Source organism: Eucyclogobius newberryi, unplaced genomic scaffold (assembly GCF_026437365.1).
Source record: "Eucyclogobius newberryi isolate DKJ021-1_F unplaced genomic scaffold, fEucNew1.0.hap1 SCAF_15, whole genome shotgun sequence".
Taxonomy (NCBI): domain Eukaryota; kingdom Metazoa; phylum Chordata; class Actinopteri; order Gobiiformes; family Gobiidae; genus Eucyclogobius; species Eucyclogobius newberryi.
Window position 1 is genome coordinate 9,563,495 of NW_027315779.1, and position 20,478 is coordinate 9,583,972.

Sequence of the window (20,478 nt, forward strand, 5' to 3'; positions counted from 1 at the left end):
AACGTTTGTGATTTATAGTCTGTTCAGTCCAAGCACAATTGAACGATTCATCACCTTTTTATAACAAAGAATTTTTTTTTTTTTAAAGAATCAACTTTCAGTTTCTACAAATTATTCATAAATATTCTCCCCCTAGAAGCTCCAGTCACTGATTTACAACTTAATTTGGTTAAAAATAAAGTAATACATTTTTAATAGAACATAGAAACATCAGGTCTCACTTTGTCTCACTTTCCTGTGTTAATTAAAATAAACTTCATATAGAAAACTACAATTACAGTTGAACAAACAGGGATGTAATTTACAGTTTATAAATGACTTTAAAATGATACAAAATTTCCTTCATTCGAAACGAGTCACAAAATTTAATTAACACTTAAGAAGGTTGAAATAAATGACCAACAATAAAAACATGGCATTAGGGTCAAGTAAAGACAAAATAAATGCTCTGAATGTTATATTTTAAATATTAAAATGTTGTAAAATCTAAAATCTTGACCAATTCTATCCATGAAACAAGCTGATGATGAAGAGGCGCGGCCCGGATGATGAAGAGGCGGGGCCCTTCTTCCCACAGCTGATGATAAAGACGCGGGCCCTTCGTCCCTCAGCTGATGATGAAGACGCGCGGCCTTTCGTTCCTCAGCTGATGAAGACGCGGGGCCCTTTGTCTCACAGCTGATGAAGACGCGGGGCCCTTCGTCTCACAGCTGATGAAGACGCGGGGCCCTTTGTCTCACAGCTGAAGATGAAGACGCGGGGCCCTTCGTTCCTCAGCTGATGATGAAGACGCGCGGCCCTTCGTCCCTCATCGGCGGCAGGCTCTCGATCACCATGTTTTCAATCAGGCCGCACTTGTCCTCCTTCCTCCCGAAACTCCTGGTTGCCGCAGCGACCGGGCTACGGGCCGCCACGTTGGTCGGCGCCTCCTCACCGGGGCGAGACAGCCGGTCGCTCAGCTTTTTCAGCGTCAACTGCACGAAAAGAGGCAACGGTCAGAACGAAACTAACAAACTGACCGTCCTGGTTCACCGGAAACAGAAGATCAAGCAGGTCATGGTCGAGTCGGGCACTCTGAAGACCACTCCATCAGACTGTGGGGGGCTGACCAAATTACTTTCTACTTCATTCGTCCGTTGTTTGTTTGTTTCACTTAGCAATGATGAATACATGTTTTAAACAACACTTATGGAACTGTCAATTGTTCTAAGTATTATAGATATTACAAATTGTTGACAGTCAATCAGTCGAATGAAGAGCACTCACACTTTTACTATTATGACCTGGATTTTAATAGATTTTAAATTGTATAAATAGTTTTGAAATGGGTTGAAAATTATTGATAATGACTGAATATGGGGAGGTGGTGCATTCTGGGAATAAAGTTTAAAACTAGAGCACTGAAAAACATAACATAAATGGAGTCTTGGAGGGGGTGCACGGTGGCTAAGGCGGTTTGCGCTCTTGCCTCCCAAGAAGGAGATCATGGGTTCGATTCCCGGACTAGACCAACATCACATAATCTCTCTCTGGGTGGAGTCTATGTCCTCCCCGTGTTGCCGTGCGTTCTCTCCTTGTTCTCCGGCTTGTTCTCCGGCTTTCTATAAGCTCCAGTCACCCGCGACCCCGATTGTTACTGCCTCCAAATGGATGAGATAATTGGAGCATTTTTCATGGCATTCACATTTTTGTCATGAGTACCATAAAAGTGTCTGACTCGGCCTCTCGGTTTGTTCAAAAGACCTCTGAACATGTAAACACTCTGACGTCCAAGAACCAAGTCCAATACCACAGAATGTAACGAGAGAATGTGAACAGAACATAACAAAATAATGTAACCAGATACAAGATAATGTAACGAGAGAATGTAACAAGATAATGTAACGAGAGAACATAATGAGAGAACGTGAAGACAAAACGTAACAAGATAATGTAACCAGAGAATGTAACGAGACAGAGAGAGACACATTAAAGCCCTGAGTGTGTGAGAAACCTACTTCTGCTCTGAAAACAGCTGTGACTGTGCAACGGAAAGCTATAGCATACCATCTGTCAATCATATTTAAGAGGGATTCACATGAAACAGTAAAATCACACAAAACACTGCACACTGTGAACGTGAATGAGAGTGATTGGTTCCTTCAGTACGAGCGGAGGCAGAAGCATTCGTGGACAGATTCACTCGGTCGTCGCGTGTGTCCCGGGCCGGAGCATGAATGTGAGAGGAGGTGGTGACGTGCTGAGGCAGAGGAGTCACAGGAGACCAACTACACACGACTTACTGAAACAAGCAGCACCTCGAATTTCAGATGTTGTGTAGATTAGGGCAGCTACAAACAACCTTTTCGTATGTCACAATTATCAACAGTTAACGACTTTTTTTATAGTTGACTATTAATTGTTGTACTGACTCTGGCACCAGCAGGAGGCCGGCCCACGTTTAGTCCTGACTTTGGCACCAGCAGGAAGCCGGTCCCTGAGGTCCTCAGAGTCAGAGATGGTTCATATGGCAGTAAAGTGTCCGAGATGTACTTTGGTGCTAGGCCATGGAGAGACTCGTACATTCATCATACAAACAGAAATTGTTTATTAACGCCATTCAGCATAATTTATTGTTATGGGAGATAAGCTCAGTAAAACAGGCGTTCGCCCTTCACGTGGGAGACTGGGGTTTGAAACTCACTTTTGCATTGTTTTTATTTTTTTCAGCACGCTACTGGTTTCTTCAGCATTACGTACCTCGTTTTCCCTGAAGAGGTTGAGCAGGATGACGCCGACCACGATGACCATGAAGGAGCCGATGGTGGACACTATGTTGATAGGTGACATGGAGCTCCACTCCTGAAACAGAATCGCTGAGGTGCACAGGACCACGGAAGTGAACAGCACATAGTAAATGGGGTAAACTATCTGAGTGTTGAATACGTCCAGGGACTTGTTCAAGTAGTTCACCTGAAAAACAAATACAATAAAAAATAATTACGAATAAAGAAACATTTTTTTTTACATTTTCAAGATACTGACATTTATTTCTAACATTACAGATATGAAACTTATAGAAGATTTGGTTGTCTAAATGTTTTACACATTTAGTCCTGGTTCAGTCCTGGTGAGTCTCGTTTAGGGTTTAGTCCAAGTTTGAACCATATTTGAAGGTTTGTGAAGAAACCTCACCTGAGCCAGTATGGAGAGGACCAGAGTGAGGAGCAGGAGCCAGGTCAGCGGGTTTGCAAACACCATGTAGTCGTAAATACCTGTCAAAACACCTTAAATCTCAATACATGTTCAGTACAACGTGTGGCGCTTCTGCATACTCAACCGGATCAAAGTTAAATTGGAAAATCATAAGTACAGAGATTATATGAAAAACTGTGGCAGGTTCTGTTCACATGACGCCGCGTGTCAGAGGTGTCGACCTGGTTCATGTTAAAACAGAAACTGGCACACAGTTTGACATCTTCTCTGTCGGCACAAATAAACAAACAGTCCTTTTAATCGTGCTTGAATAATGCCACCACATTTTTACAGTACAGAGTATGGCAATAACTAACAATTATTTGAGTAGTCGACAGCCAAACAGTTACGGACACACACTTGGACTTTCAAAACGCATTATCAACCAAATTGAGGTTGAAATATGGTTATTAAAGGCTTCTAGATGATATTTACGATAATATTGATGATATATTACGATATATTTATAATATTTACGTAGAAAGTTATTTAGGAAATCGTTTTTTTTTCCCTTTTTGACATTTTGTTTTAATAATGCCGTCTTTTTGTGTGTGTTTTAGAGTCTGTACAGTCCAAAGAAACCATTTGACCATTATCAAAATACAACTCCTATTATCGTTAACAGCAGGCGAGTCACAATTAGAGCTGCAATGATGAATCGACTGACGAGATTCAACATTTGTGGCTCGTAAGTCCAGCTCCGCTGCGGCGCCTGGTGTCGTGTGTCGAGGGCGCGCTCCTCACCGGTCTGCAGGGCGATGGCGAGGCCTTTGGCGGACGACACGGTGAAGGCCCCGAGCAGCGAGCAGATGGAGAGGTACACCAGGATGTTAGTCTGCCCGAAACGAGGGGCGACGATCAGAACGAGCACCACCGTGACCATGAACACGAGGAACGCGTACACCAGGAAACCTACAGAGGGGACACAGCAGAAAGCACTCAGAGGACGCCACAGGTCTGTCACATGCCTGTCTCACCGGACTAGATTATTATTACATGATGTAGTCCAGCGAGCGAAAATGACTACGACGACCCTCCAACTGAAACGGGTCCACAGAGTTCCTGCACGAAACGGCAGTGTTTTTATGTTTTATGGCATTTTAGAACTCTACGCGTGTCACTCAGTTTCCATTACGTGTAAAAACAAAGGCTCCAAGTACAGGGTGTAGGGGTAGGTAGAAAGACTGGAGCTTCAAACATGTCGAAATCAGTCAAAACTCAGAACTCTGAGGAAACTAACGATGAGGAAAAAACGTTGTAACCGGGTTAAAAGTGTCAATCCAAAACAGTTCCCAACCTAAATGTAATAGTTTAATTTCATAAAGCTGCTCACAGACTAAAGGAACGGTGATCCATGAGATAATGTACATGAAAGTGAAGGATTTCCCTGTTGCTAAGCCAGAAAAGAGGAACAAAACTTAAGTGTGACATTTTTCTCACGGTAATTGCTACGTTAAAATGTAGTATCGCGACAGAATATTAATACTTGTTTGAAATTTAAAAAAACAATATTACTTTGGCCTCAATGTTTACTTTTGTAGGTATCAAACTTGGTCAATATTGTAGGTTTTTTTCAAATACACATTCACAATTTTAATTTTTGAGCAATGTTTCTGTTATATTGTTATATTATACAATATATATATTATTATACAATAATATACAATATATATTGTTATATTGTATGTTATACAGCAGACTTCAGACACGACACGGACAGCTGTGTCCTGCAGAAGTTCTCTGACGACTCATCACGGAAAACGATGACGCGGAGTACAGAGGACTGGCGCAGGACTTTGTGGACTGGCGTCAGCGGAACCACCTCCTCATCAACACGGGGAAGACCAAGGAGATGGTGGTGGATTTCCACAGACACCACTCCACCGCCCCCTCACCAGTGAACATCCAGGGACGGGACAATGAGAGAGTGGACTCATACAAGTACCTGGGTGTTCATCTGAACCACAAAATGGACTGGACTCATAACACAGACGCACTGTACAGGAAGAGCCAGAGTCGGCTCTGCCTCCTGAGGAGACTCAGGTCTTTTGGAGTGACAGGGCCACTACTGAAGACCTTCTACGACTCTGTGGTGGCATCAGCCCTCCTGTACGGTGTGGTCTGCTGGAGCAGCAGCATCACAGAGAGGGAGAGGAAGAAGCTGGACAAAGTCATCAAGAAGTCCAGCTCCGTCCTGGGCTGTGCTCTGGACTCGGATAGCTGCTTCAGTGACAGACTGATCCACCCTCGCTGTGTGAAGGAAAGGTTTCGCAGGTCTTTCCTCCCTGTTGCTGTCAGACTCTACAACAAACACTGCTAGCCCTGAACATGTGCAATACTGACTTAACCATGTGCAATACTGTCATATTCATGTGCAATTACTGTCGTACTCACGCGCAATAATGTCACATTCATGTGCATATAACTGATATAAATAGAGTGTTTATTTTTACCATTCTTATTAGTATTATTTTGTCTTACGCTAGCTGTTTTTATTTTACCCCTCCATTCCTTATTAAGAAATGAGAGGTTCTGTCTATAGGAGTTTTTGTTTATAATAGTTTTGTTTACAAGAGTTCTTCTAATTCAATATTTAAACTTCCTATAAGTTATCTGTCCTTTTCCTCTGTATCTACCTGCATTGCAACAATGAAATTTCCCCATGTGTGGACAATGAAAGAATATCTTATCTTATATGGATACAGCACTAGAGGGCACTAGAGCTTCATTATTAGCATTATGACACTCAAACGCTGCACTTTTCTTAGTGTTGACTGGGTGTAATTGCTATTCCCACAAATCAACGCAGATGGAAACGTCTTGAGGAACATTTGTTTTTTTTCATAGAGATGAATGTAAGTCTCTGTGCATTGTCCCTTCAAATGAAGACTAACCTAAAACAAAGCAGAGACACAGGACATTGAAAACGGTCTATAATGAGGCATAAGAGAAGAACAAAAATCCCTTGAACCCTGTTTTGATCCAGGTACATTGGGTTGTGTAGTATTTGTAGTATTTGCATCTCACAGTTCAATGCTTTCGTTTGTATTTTAACTGCAAATTTGGGCAATAAATCAGCATTTTTGATGATTTCAGAAAATTTACCAAAAGCGATTAAACGGTCTCCCAAGATCAGGAGTGACCGCCTTGAAACCTTCTGGCCCCTCTCTGTCGCCGCGTGGACCTGTTCTAGATATGGAACATTTCATCCAAAGTTTCATGTTTTGCAAAAAACTTAGGCCTATTTTTTTTTTTGAGAGCTGGACACGTGGAGACAGAAACGCACCCTGTCGTCACGTCCTTAAAGGCGCCAAACCGACGCTGGACCTGCGTCAAGAACCACGGCAACGCATCGCGACACATGATGCTCAGTACGTTTGTGACTGTCAGGATGTTGCAGAGAGGAGGACAGGACCACAATCAGACCAGGACCAATCCAGGACTACACCAGGTCTAACTCAGGCAGGGCTAAAGTTTAAATCTGGACTTGCACCGGACTTAAATGAATAAAACATTCTCACTACATGCTCATATTTACCTTTTGCATAAATCTTGACTATTACATGAGTTTATTCATTGCATGATGTAACTCAAGGTTTTGATATATGAATTAAGATTGGGTTTTGGATGACAAATACACACGAACGTGCCCCTGGGGACATAGAGCTTAACCCAGGCACGTCCAAACTACAGCCCAGGGGCCAAATGAGGCCCTCAGACCAATTTTTGTTGGCCTTCCTTCTAAGTGGGTCCAAACCATAAAAAGTACTTTTTATTGGAAAATTGAAAGCATTTTGATGTTATACCAACCTAATATTAATGTTCCAAGTCTTATCAAAAGGTGGAGGCATCGAAACAATGTTCACTCGACATTGTCGGGTTGTTTGTGGCCCTCTGCTTAGTATAAAGCAGAGGGGCACAATAAAAAGCATATTTTTCTGTGAAAAAAAGCTTAACTGGTAATAAACACTTCTAAAACCCAACAGATCCTAACGTCAGCGGAGCGGTTCTTACCAGTCTCCAGAAGCATTTCGCTCATCTCCTGCAGCGACGTCACTTCCTGTTCCTGTGGTGCGTGGAGGACCAAAAGGACGCTGCCGAGGATGCACAGGAAGCAGCCAAACTTTCCGATGAAGTTCAGCACCTCCCCAAACAGGTAGGAGGCCAGAACGGCGCTGAAAACAGAATCCCTCAAAAATGTACACTATAGACTAGAAGAGGGGTATACAGAAAGACCTTGAACAATTTAACCTTATTTCATTTTTAAGTCAAAGCCAAAGGATTGAATAATATAAAAATAATATCAAAATTTACATCCCGAACCAGCAGTTTGATGAGTGGAATATAACAATCTATAGATTTAAATGACATAGTAAAAAACCTGTAACTTATGTCAAAGGCTATGGAAAGCCAATATGTGTATCACGACCTTTTTTTGACGCTTTTACAAAATAAAGCACTGCTTTTAACACGGAGGCGCCTACACGGCGATCTAGAGCGGCGCCCGCACGCCTCTGGTATCATATTGATACGAGAGGCTGACAGGTACCAAATGATTGGTACCCGTCATGTTGACAGGGACGTAAAAATAATTATTTCTTAAAATCGTAAACCTTAAAATCGGGAGATTTAGTCTGTCATTGACTGTTGAAGCCTGACCCCTGGCGGTCACTCAGAGTCAAAAAATGGCGACGATTTTGATCTTTTTTTTTTTGCCTTCAAAGTAAAAAAAAAAATAAGAATTTACCTACCGACCGACCCACTTGAAAAATGTTGGGTCAGGTTACACCAAACATACAATTTATTTGGGGTAGCCTAGTCAAGAAATAAAGCAAAAATAATGACAATTATAGCCCTTCGACTCAAACCTTTATCAAGGCATATAAATCAGAACTTTCAGAGGGAATAATATCAAAAGTATATAAATGCATTAATGACTTAGACAGACAATCTACTAAGTATATTCAAATAAAATGGGAAGAAGAAGGTAAAATAGATTTGACGGACGAGGACTGGAAAGAGATATGTACATCACAATGGAGGACCACGGGGGTCCCATGTTTGGAGGGAGTTCTGTTGGAAGAATTTTCATAACACTAGGTCAGAGTGTACATTATTCACAGGAAGGGGCTGAACGCTGGAAAAACTGGATGCCAGGAGACAAACCACTATCATGTGTTTTGGGACAGTCACATCATACAACAATACTGGACTGATATGAACAAAGCAATGCAGATTGTCTTTAACACCACCATCACTTTTAATTTCTGAATAATGCACTTGGGCCTCAAACTTCCCACAATGGACACAAGGGAAGACTATCTCTGGAATATACTCCTGGCGGCTGGGAAGAAGGCTCTCACACAAAAAAGGATGACTCAAACCGCCCCAACGACAAAGGATTGGACAACAATTTTAACAGACGTATGCAAAATGGAACAAATAACCTCAGGACTCACCTCAAAAATAGATTAATTTAAAAAAGAATGGCCAAAATGGGACAATTATCTTGAACCTGATATTCAGTACCGGTAATGATATTTTGTGTGTGTATATATGGCATGTGTATATATATATTTCATTTTCTCTGATGCCACTCCCTTATTTTCAACTTTTGCTCCTTTAAATTGTGTTCTCCCGGGTCCAGTTCGCTCTTTGTGCGAGTTTTTTTTCTCTCTCTGTTTTGCTTGTGTTTCCATTTCATTCCCTCTTCTGTTGTTTAGTTTTTGTTGTTCCATGTTCATATGAAAAGTAAAATAGGTTAAAAAAAAAAAAAAAAGAAAAGAAAACAGACGGTGCAAACACACACGGCTCAAACATCCTGCTCCAGAGTTTACTCAGCGCTTCAGCCTATGTTTACGCTCTGTGCAAATACCTGCGCTCCACAAGAGTGACTCAACCTGAGCACCGCCTGAACTAGAAGCTCCATGAGCTTTTAGCCTGAGTAAAAGCTCTTTATCTTTTGAATTTTGGCTTCTGCAGTTCGGATTTGAAACGCCCTAATAACGACATTAAAGCCCTTCAAGAGCTGAGGCTATGTGGTTAGGGCAAAATGTCGAATGATAAGAAGACAGTACATATTATTTGGTGATTCTTTGCTGTTTAATTCCGATAACTTGTCATCCACGATAAAACCGAGAATCTTGGGGTTGTTTTAGACAACAATTTGACAGTATGGTTAGCTAAAAGATTGATCGACACTTGCTCTAAAGTCAAGCCTTTTTTAAGGCCAAGAAGAAAGAGTGTTTCCGGTAACCCGACCGAGCTGGATTTTTTAATCGCATATTTACTGGCCGTACGTTTCGAGAATATCAAATTATGAGAGCAAATCCAAAAGCTGCGTGAAAAAATCATCTGTGGGGATTGTAAGATATGAAAATCGCCGCACTTTTGATAGGTTTCGTTTTACCTACGGGCGCATAGATGATCTATGTTTGCAGATGCTCTTTTTGGGCAGCATGCAGACGGCAGCCATGCAATGATAATATAATGATCCATGGGCGATATGCACGCCCGGTGTTTCAGCTGTGAAGTTATTTGGCGTGACTGTCGAAAAGTGCTCACATCATCAAGTGACAAAAAGAAAAATACGCGCGCAGGGCAACAGCGCCGGCGGACCACAATGGAACGGTAATTACTAAAAAGTTGTCTGCTAATGGCTCTTTTCCTGTGGTTGGACCAGTATAGATGTAGATAACAATTTTATTCAATATCTGCATACCAATGCGGCCACACCAATGCGAAGCGCTCACTTCTGAGAAAAGAAAACTGTCTGCAAAACCTGAGCGAGGATTTAAAAATATATTTAAAAAATAAAAAAGCCGACCTACTGACCTGGATTTTTTTCCCCAATGTTACCGGAAACACACTATAAAAAAAAAAAAAAAAAGGACTATTCGTGCTTTCATCTGCTCAAGAATAGATAATTGCAATGCATTTTATGTCGGTGTCTCCCAGTCCGCCCTCAGCAGCCTTCAGCTCGTACAGAAAGCTGCGGCGCCTTTTCTAACCAACACCAGACGTCAGCACATCACCCCGGATCTTTTGCTCTCCATTGGCTTCCTGTTTGTTTTAGAATCTATTTTTAAAATTGTACTTTTTGTCTGGCAGAGCTTCTGTCTGTCCCAAACTCAAGCAGGGCTCTAAGGGCTCTAAGGTCGACAAATCAGCTTCTGTTGGACGTACACAGAGCCAGACTCAAACGAGCCTTCTCTGTTGCTGGTTCCAGACCCTGGAACAAACTGCCCCCTGGCATTGGTTTTACTTAGTTTTATGTTTTGACTTGTTTTTTATTGTGAAGCACTTTGGTCACTTTGAGTGTTGTAAAGGGCTCTATAAATAAAGGTTGATTGATTGATTTATCATGATTTAATTGAAGAATGTCATGAGAGCTTTTGAAGGACTTAAACTGAACCGTGTTTGAAGTTCCTGTGTTTACCTGATGATGACGGCGAGAGCGCCCAGAGGAGTCACGAGTGTCGCTGGAGCAAAGGCATAAGCGGCGAAGTTGCACGCCTCGCCCAATCCCACTGAAACACACACAGTCACAGATGAAGTGGGGCAGATGGGGAACGAGACAGGAGGTCAGGGGGTTCTTACTTGTCAACAGGCCACCCCACCAGAGCCAGTCCTTCAGGTACCCGTGGCCCCCGTCGCCTGGAGACACAAAGATACCAGGCAAAATGAGTGCGTACGCTCGCTTGAACCATTAATCCTCCACGTTCAGTTCCATTTGTCTAGCTGTTTTTTAGCTAGACAGCTAGCTTGGTTTATAACTATATTATATATATAAATATATATACATAATATATAATATAATGTATATTATATATATATATATATATATATATATATATATATATATATATATATATATATATATATATATATATATAATATATAAAGGAATGTCAAATAGAGCGGTACAATTTGAATAACACATAAAATACACCATGAGGGACACCACAGCAACCTTTATCTTTCCATCAGAAGCTTAATACATATTTTTTGAGTGTAATGACAATTAATATGTAAATGAGACTACTGCAAATAGTCATCTGATTGGTGAGGATATGGAAGAAAGTTGTAAATAAGGCAATCTGACTTTGTGTTGATTAATCTGTTCAACAACTAATTTTATTTGTTTTCTGTTTTTGTTTTAATTTGTTTAAAACGTGTTTAAAAGTTAATTTGTTAAGAGTTTTTTTTTTTTTTTTTTTAAATAGAATGTTTACAATTACATTTTAAATAAATAATCGCGTTATATCAATGGAAAATATTGATTGTTAGTCACGTTTGTGTTTTGCTATGCAATTATCAAATTGCTATTGAAAGTTGAAAAAATTACCAGATTGTTTAGCAGCGCCACTATACAAGTGAAGATCCTTAATCTGAGCCCTGATATACATAATTAGCTTTGGGATTTAGCGATGTTGCTCTGTAAAGTCCCCAGTGTAACGACGACCATCACCAACGACACGGTTTCCAGGGCCAACGCTGAAGGAGACTCAGGACATAATGGCACAGAGTCACATCATCCAGTGTTATCAGCAGATTAAATAAAGCTCTTTTGTACTGTATTGTCTCAGTGTTTCCCATTTATTTGAATAATTAAACTCTATTTAACAGGGTTCAGTACTCGGTCCAATTCTGTTTACTCTAAACTCTCTGCTGCCGTTAGGTAACATTGTCAGAAAGCATGGCAGACATCCCACAACTAGCCTTCAGGCCAGGGAACAAGGAGGAGCTGAGGACTGTGCAGAAAGAGCTGAGGAGGAAGATCAGGCAGGGCGGAAGCCGGCTACAAGAGGAGGATGGAGGAGCAGCTGCAGCAGAAGAACATTCAGGGAGTGTGGAGGAGCCTGAAAACCATTTCAGGCTTCAGACCCCCCCTGCCCAGACAGAGGAAGACATACAGTGGGTGAACGATTTAAATACTCAATTCTTGAGGTTTGATCAGTCACCCACCCCTCCCCCTGCACAGCTGCATGCTCCCTCTTCCACAGCCGGACAATGGCCCACCCCCGTTCCTCTTCACACCTCTGCTCCGGCCCATCAGCTCCCCACTTCACCTGGACTCACCCATCCCCCCAGCACACAGTCCCCCTGCCAACCACTGACTGTCTCAGCAGCACAGGTGAGGAGAGAGCTGAAGAGGATTAAAGTGAGGAAAGCAGCGGGACCTGACGGCATCAGCCCCAGGCTCCTTAAGTCCTGCGCAGATGAACTGTGTGGAGTTATGGAGCATGTCTTCAACATGAGCCTGAAGATGAGGGTGGTACCACAGGTCTGGAAGACCTCCTGTCTGGTACCTGTGCCCAAGACACCACGCGCCAAAGACCTCAACAGCTTCAGGCCGGTGGCTCTCACGTCCCACCTGATGAAGACACTGGAGCGGCTGGTCCTGGACCACCTCCGCTCCACCGTGAGCTCAGCCATGGACCCGTTGCAGTTCGCATACCGGCCTGGAATTGGAGTGGAGGACGCCGTCATCTCCCTGCTGCACCGCTCTCTCTCTCACCTGGAGAAGCCTGGCAGCTCTGTGAGGATCCTGTTCTTTGATCTCTCCAGCGCCTTCAACACCATCCAGCCGCTGCTCCTGAGGGACAAGCTGGAGACGGCTGGAGTGGAGTATGACCTGGCAGAGTGGATCCTGGACTACTTCACAGACCGACCCCAGTTTGTGAGAGCCCGGGACTGTGTGTCTGACACTCGGACCTGCAGTGTGGGGGCGCCCCAGGGCACCGTCCTCGCGCCCTTTCTCTTCACCCTCTACACTGCAGACCTCAGACACGACACAGACAGCTGTGTCCTGCAGAAGTTCTCTGACCACTCTGCCATCATAGGACTCATCACGGACGACGATGATGCGGAGTACAGAGGACTGGCGCAGGACTTTGTGGACTGGTGTCAGCGGAACCACCTTCTCATCAACGCGGGGAAGACCAAGGAGATGGTGGTGGACTTCCGTAGACGCCACTCTGCTGCCCCCTCACCAGGGACGGGACATTGAGAGAGTGGACTCATACAAGTACCTGGGTGTTCATCTGACTGGACTCATAACACAGACGCACTGTTCAGGAAGGCCAGAGTCGGCTCTACCTCCTGAGGAGACTCAGGTCTTTTGGAGTGACAGGACCACTCCTGAAGACCTTCTATGACTCTGTGGTGGCATCAGCTCCTGTACGGTGTGGCCTGCTGGAGCAGCAGCATCACAGAGAGGGAGAGGAAGAAGCTGGACAAAGTCATCAAGAAGTTCAGCTCCGTCCTGGGCTGCGCTCTGGACTCGGTGCAGGAGGTGGGGGACAGAAGGGTCCTGGCTAAATTCACATCTATGCTGGACCATGAGCCTCACCCTCTGCAGGACACTCTGTCCGCTCTGGAGAGCAGCTTCAGCGAGAGACTGATCCACCCTCGCTGTGTGAAGGAAAGGTTTTGCAGGTCTTTCCTTCCTGCTGCTGTCAGACTCTACAACAAACACTGCTAGCCCTGAACATGTGCAATACTGACTTAACCATGTGCAATACTGTCATATTCATGTGCAATACTGAATTAACCATGTGCAATACCGTCATATTCATGTGCAATTACTGTCATACTCACAAGCAATTAAGGCCATATTCATGTGCATACAACTGATGTAAATAAGAGTGCTTTATTTTGTTTTATTTTGTTTACTTACTTACTCTTACCTAGTCTTATGCTAGCTATTTTTACTTTATTTAATTTATTCTATTATTATCTTATTTTTTTCTTTATCTTTTTATTTTTATTTATCTATTTTATTTCCCCCCTCCATTCCCTATTAAGATAGGAGAGGAGTTTTGTTTATAAGAGTTTTTTGTTTTGTTCATAAGAGAGTTCTTCTATTAAGAGTGTTTTTTTTAAACTTCCTATAGTCTGTCCTTTCCTCCTGTTCTACTGCGTTGTAACAAAATTTCCCCTTGTGTGGACATTAAAGGATTATCTTATCCTTCTATGCAGATGACACACAGCTGTATTTATCATTGAATCCCGATCAGAGGAATCAAGTAGACATATTTAGTGCTTGTGTGAAGGATATAAAAACCTGGATGACACTTAATTATCTACTTCTTAACACGTTGGACGTGTAAAAGTACATACAATCAGTTGGACTGATTTAAAAAGGGAGTTAGACTCCGAAAACCCTTTGTGGCTAGGTGTTTTTTTATTTTTCTATGTTTTATTTTCTTAGTGAATTTTATTTCTGTTTCTGTAATTTCTTTGTGATTTTAATGCATATTTCCTGCTGGGTGAAGCACTTTGAATTGCCTTGTGTATGAAATGTGCTCTACAAATGAATTTGACTTGCCTTAACCCTGAAAAAAACCTAGGTCATTGTGCTTGGCCCTAAACATCTATGAGACGCTTTATCTGAGCAGATAGTCACACTAGACAATGTCAGTGTAGCCTCCAGTTCTACTGTAAGAGTCTTATTTCACCAGGAGATCTAATTTAAAGCGCATATAAATCAAGCCTGTAAAACAGCCTATTCCATTTGCGCAATGAAGCCAAAATCAGAAGAATCCTGCCTAAAAGCTATGCTGGAAAACATATCCATGCAGATTAGACTAATGTAACTCCCTGCTCACAGCATGTCCTTCAAAATGCAGCAGCAAGATTACCGTATTTTCTGCACTATAAAGCGCACGTAAAAGTCTTTAACGTCCTCAAAAGCCGTCCGTGTGCTTAATATATGGTTTATTTCTGGTTGTGCTTACTGACCGCGAAGAGATTTTGTGCGGTACATGGTGTATAAAGAAGATTTGGGACACGAGACGCCGATGCCCGACTATATTTACAGTACTCCGGAACCGGAAGTCCCAACAACATGTGTGCAAAGCATTCTGGGAACAGCAGTCTACCTGCACACGGCACACGCAACACTTTGTCAAAACGTAAACAACATTTTCAGTCAGGCACAATGCAGACACCTACCGGTAAATGAAGGACCCCAAGAAACTTGTCCCAAGATGGCTCTTATATTATTAGAAATGCGCTTACGGGCTAAATTATCAGTCAACTGTGGTCAGAGGCCGGAATCATCACTGAACTGCCGCGTGGGTCCGAGATGCGGGATCACATGACCAAAGAGATTTTAGCCCGGAGCACTATCGACGCTTTGGCTGCTTTTACCATTATGCGCCCCAGTAGACATTAAACCGGGACACGGGACGTAAACAATCGGGGCTGTCCCCGGTAAATCGGGACATCTGGTCATAGCTATGCGGGATGTACTTTGGCGCATTTGAAGGATTTGATGACGAGGAATGAACTGAAAAAGTGAGTGTATTGTGATGTAATTTCCGTGTTGCAACTGAACGAGGCTGGTAGTTGTTGTGGATACGCTAACGTGTCTTTTAGCGGTAGGGGAGTGTGTTCTGTGTTTGTATTTTACGTGTTTACAAGTGATCTTGACTGAGAATTTATTTGGATATGCTAACGTGTCTGTTAGCGGTAGCAGAGTGTGTTTTGATGTTGAACAATGTTGATCTGAATGAGTTGAACGCGTTTCATAAAGCTCAACTGACTGACTTATCTGTCTGTTTTGTTTATCTTATGCGCTTTATAGTCCGGTGCGCTTTACGTATGGACCAGTACACATGGTACACAAATAGCTGATGGTGCGCTTAATAATCCGGTGCGCCTTTTCGTGCGCAAAATACGGTACTAACAGGAACTAAAAGAAGAGCATATTACGCCGGTGCTGGAGTCTCTTCACTAGCTCTTGTCGAGTTTAGAATCAAATTTAAAATCCTACTCCTGACTTACAAAGCCAAAAGGTAGAAGTGTGAGACGTTCAGAAACACCTCCGTCACGCATGTGTTTGTGTCTGCACTGACCAGCTCTGGTGCCGCCGTCGCTCTGCAGCCGCAGCAGAGCCTTCTTCTTCATGACGACGCTGACCCCGATCAAGACAGCCGACAGCAGCGCCAGACTCAGCCCCAGCAGCAGGTTGTACACGTTACCTTGGCCTTCCACTTCTAATGCCAGAGAGAAGCAGAGAGAAGCAGAGAGAAGCAGAGAGGGGCAGAGAGGAGCAGAGAGGGGCAGAGAGGAGCAGAGAGGAGCAGAGAGGGGCAGAGAGGGGCAGAGAGGAGCAGAGAGGAGCAGAGAGGGGCAGAGAGGGGCAGAGAGGGGCAGAGGGGGGCAGAGAGGAGAAGAGAGGAGCAGAGAGGGGCAGAGGGGGGCAGAGAGGAGCAGAGAGGAGCAGAGAGGAGCAGAGAGGAGCAGAGAGGGGCAGAGAGGAGCAGAGAGGGGCAGAGAGGGGCAGAGAGACGAACACAAGTCCAAAGTAAAGAAGACCGTGTATACAAATGTGTGTTTCATAAACCCAGACTGTGAAAAATGGGACAAGGGATATCAAGATATTTTATAATCATTTTATATGGCGACATCACTGGATATGACCACATTTCACCTGTTCAGCTCATTACTGGTGTCACTGAACAAGGAAACAGCTTAAGCGTTTGTTCCATGTAGCTTTAAAGCCTTGTTATTCTTGTCATGTTGGCGTGATCCTCAGTGATTATAATGAAACCAGACTTGCTCCTCTGACCCCTTTTTCTGTGGGTCATTTGTCCCGACGATCTCACACACAAGTTTGTTTTGAGCCTCGCGTGTGGCTCAGCGTGGCCACTCCATGGTCACTCTATGGTCACTCCATGGTCACTCCATGGGCACTCCATGGGCACTCCATTGGCACTCCATTGGCACTCCATTGGCACTCCATTGGCACTCCATTGGCACTCCATGGTCACTCCATTGGCACTCCATTGGCACTCCATTGGCACTCCATTGGCACTCCATGGTCACTCCATTGGCACTCCATTGGCACTCCATGGTCACTCCATTGGCACTCCATTGGCACTCCATTGGCACTCCATGGTCACTCCATGGTCACTCCATGGTCACTCTATTGGCACTCCATTGGCACTCCATGGTCACTCCATGGTTACTCCATGGTTATGTTTCTCTGTGGTTCATTTGCGTTCAAAATTCAGACATATTCCGCCAGAGTTTGATCCAATCTGACTGAGACCAACCTTTCCAACCGGACCAGAGTTCGACTGCACGTTCACAATTACCCAAAAGGGACCGAACCAATCCGGTCCCCCCGCCCGCTTCTCTCGTCCCCTTTCCTCACCCGCTTCTCCTTGTCGGCGTCTTACCTAGTTTGGTGCCGTTGGCGCCAGGAGACATGGTAGATGGAAACAGAATCTGATCGGTGACGACGCAGACCGACGACTGAGAGCCGCACCAGACCCTCAGCGCAGAGCCTGGAACACAGAAGGAATGGAACGTGAGCCAAACACACAGGGACAACGGTTAGTACTTATGGATGCGTACCGCTCCGCAGGACCGGATCCGGACTTGTAAAAACGTTTCGGTTCAGGTCCAAAAAAAACTAAACCTCGGTGATTCGGTTCTGGACTCATAAAAAATCTACCACTCACATTCTATATCCTTTTCATTCATGAATCTAAACCATCCTAAACCTTCCATAGATCGAGAAATTCGCGCTGGAAAAGACGTAAACACTGACATCGCTGTCAATGGCGCGCCCGGAGCCATCAGCGACGCACGCGTCTTCCGCGCGGCAGAAGTTGAAGCCGGCGCAATGAGTTTAAAGATGCGAGAGACCGAACATTGAGGCAGATGTAAGAGAGCTGACTTTATTTGAATCGTTTTAAGCCGTCGCGTGTGTCGCCGCTTGTGCCGGTCCGTGTGTTAGTTTAAGACGCTTGTTAAAAAGGAGCGGGTTGTGCTTTGGTTTGGGTGTAAATATTGTAACTTCTTGCTCAGGTCAGTAATGCTGGTTTAGTGCTCACAAGTTGTCACTTTATTTCTTGAACAGAGTTGGTTACTGTTGGCCGTGACCACGGCGATGGAACAGGAACATCAAAAATCACCTGGTCTCCTGAGCCCGCCCTTAGCTCCGCCCCAGAGACCGCGCGCGCACACGCACACACACACACACACACACACACACACCAATTATATTATCAATATGTAATGACCTGCACTCCACACAATAACAATGCATTGACAACAGTGTGAAAGGAACATTTAACCAGATAGTGCTTAACATTAGGGTCGCTACAATATGAATGAAATAACTTATGTTGTGGTGTGATGTATTTGGCATTTATTTCAGTGGGTTAATGTGCAATATACATATTTATACATCTAAGTAAATACTAAGTCAAAGTAATATTGTTTAATTGCTGGATTCATTAATTGGAGCTTATATTTTGTAATAGTATTTGTATTCTACAGTTGTTAAATATGGTCTTGTGTTTAATGCCGCTAATATGATGTATTGTGTGTAGTGTAAAATATTTTCATATTCTATTTTTGATACTGCTAAGTTGATTGATTTATAGTGGTTCTAGTTGACTGTTATGCTCGTTTTTGAAGGTTTTTACATGACTTTGATGCCAATTGATCTGTAAAATCAAAGAGTGGAAATGTATCTAAAGGCATTAAACTTCAAGTGTGGGGTTCAGCCCAGTCAAACCAGTAATACACTTGACAAACATAATAACATAGTAACATAACATAGTATCAGCTGAAACAGCTGCCCTAATACCAATACTCAACATGCTCTTGTTCGGAAGTTGTTCCTCTAGTAAAACACATGAATGTGTGTTAACTGTTAAGCTTAGGGATGCACCGATCAATCGGCCGCCGATTTAAAAAGCCGGTTTTAGGTCGAATCGGACAGAATCGGTGACCGGCCGGTCCATGTCGTAATTGCCGGTTTTCGGCTGATCCAAACTGACCCGCATGCGCGGTGCGTAGCAGCTCAACGCGCCCACAGCAAAACAGCTAAAAACTACAAGACTCTTTCAGAGCGCGGCGGCCAAAGTGTCCAGTTTACATTCAAAGTCTATGTAAACGCGCGTCGAACACCTCCTGCGTTTCCCGCGGCACGATTCCTGCTTTTTCGCCGCCTAGATGCTTTGACAGGCATAAGCTTCAAGGCGTTAAAAATGTTCGTGGCAGAAAAGTTCAGATTTGTTCAACTTTGGTGGAACACCAGAAGGAGCGAGCCTGGAGGAAGATCAGAGGAGACTGGACTGTGGGGTAAGTTATTACAACTTTGAGACGATTAAAATCTACGTGTTGATAGTTGATGCGGTCAAAATAATTTGCGCTGGTTTGTGTTTGACGAGTTCATGTGTTTATTCAGAGTTATCTGCAGAAGAGTAGGGACACATTATATGAAGGGGCCAGAAGAAGCAGCAGCAGGGCTGTCGGAAGAGTTGTTGTTCTGCTCAACAAGCAGAGCGCTAGGCTACGAGCTAATGCTAACAAGAGATCTCATCCACCTGAAATGAGACTTTAAAAATACTTTGATGCATTTGAGATCACATTACGTAGATACAAAACTTAAATTACTGTCTCGAACAGCGAAATGAGTGACTACAATCTAATGTCAGGACTATTTAATTGTCCCACAGCCTCAAAGAAATGTTTACACAATCAGCTGTGCGCTAGAATCTATAGTGCACTAGAAGCTATAGTGCACAGCTCATTGTGCTTCTAGTGAGTGTGTGAAGTTATCAAAGAGCTGATGAAACTGGAAAATGATATTGGCAACATATGTGCCTCATTTAATATACTGTATTATAATAGTAAAAGTTTGAATAATATTGCAGTAAATGTACTGGGCTAAAATATAACTGATGTACAATGTTCTTTTTGAAGATCTGGATTTGCCTTCAGACCTCCCTGTTGCTCCTGCACCTTCAGGGGATGCTGGCCCTTCTGCTGCCACACACACACATATACATATATACATATATACATATATATATATATATATATATACATATATATATATAGTAGAAAAAGCTTCAGTTGTAGTCATCTGGACTCAGTTTGAAAAAATAGACGTTTCGACTCTCATCCAAGAGTCATTGTCAATAACAGAATTTAGGTCGAGAACTCCGATATTAATACTGTTCTGTGGTAAGACCCGCCCATTGGGAGGAGCCTTCCTGAAGTAGAAAGAGTTGTTTGTTTCAACAGAAACTGAGCTAGCCTATTCAGAATCTTAATGGGCTATTAGAAACCTCTTTGTCTTTGTGAGACCGTGGCTCAACCACCCTGAGTACCTGATTAGCATCTGAATGTCCTTTACCTTTCCAGGGGTTCAGAATCCCATTATAAATAACAGGAAGATGAAACCTAAGCCCTCCATTTCTGTTTAAAGAA

General features: G+C 43.3%; 1 protein-coding gene across 1 annotated transcript in view; it reads right to left on the minus strand.

The window, feature by feature from the left end:
• Positions 1–600: 600 nt before the first annotated feature.
• The window catches only part of nipal4 (NIPA like domain containing 4), a 36,780-nt gene continuing 16,902 nt past the window's right edge, over positions 601–20,478 (minus strand). The window contains exons 2-10 of the mRNA XM_072445997.1: positions 17,427–17,534; positions 16,098–16,223; positions 10,834–10,890; positions 10,673–10,763; positions 7,249–7,409; positions 3,979–4,146; positions 3,175–3,254; positions 2,740–2,952; positions 601–974 (exon numbers count right to left, since the gene is read on the minus strand). Coding sequence (XP_072302098.1) covers positions 774–974; positions 2,740–2,952; positions 3,175–3,254; positions 3,979–4,146; positions 7,249–7,409; positions 10,673–10,763; positions 10,834–10,890; positions 16,098–16,223; positions 17,427–17,534 — 1,205 coding nt within the window. The 3' untranslated portion in view covers positions 601–773. The remainder of the gene's footprint in view (positions 975–2,739; positions 2,953–3,174; positions 3,255–3,978; positions 4,147–7,248; positions 7,410–10,672; positions 10,764–10,833; positions 10,891–16,097; positions 16,224–17,426; positions 17,535–20,478) is intronic.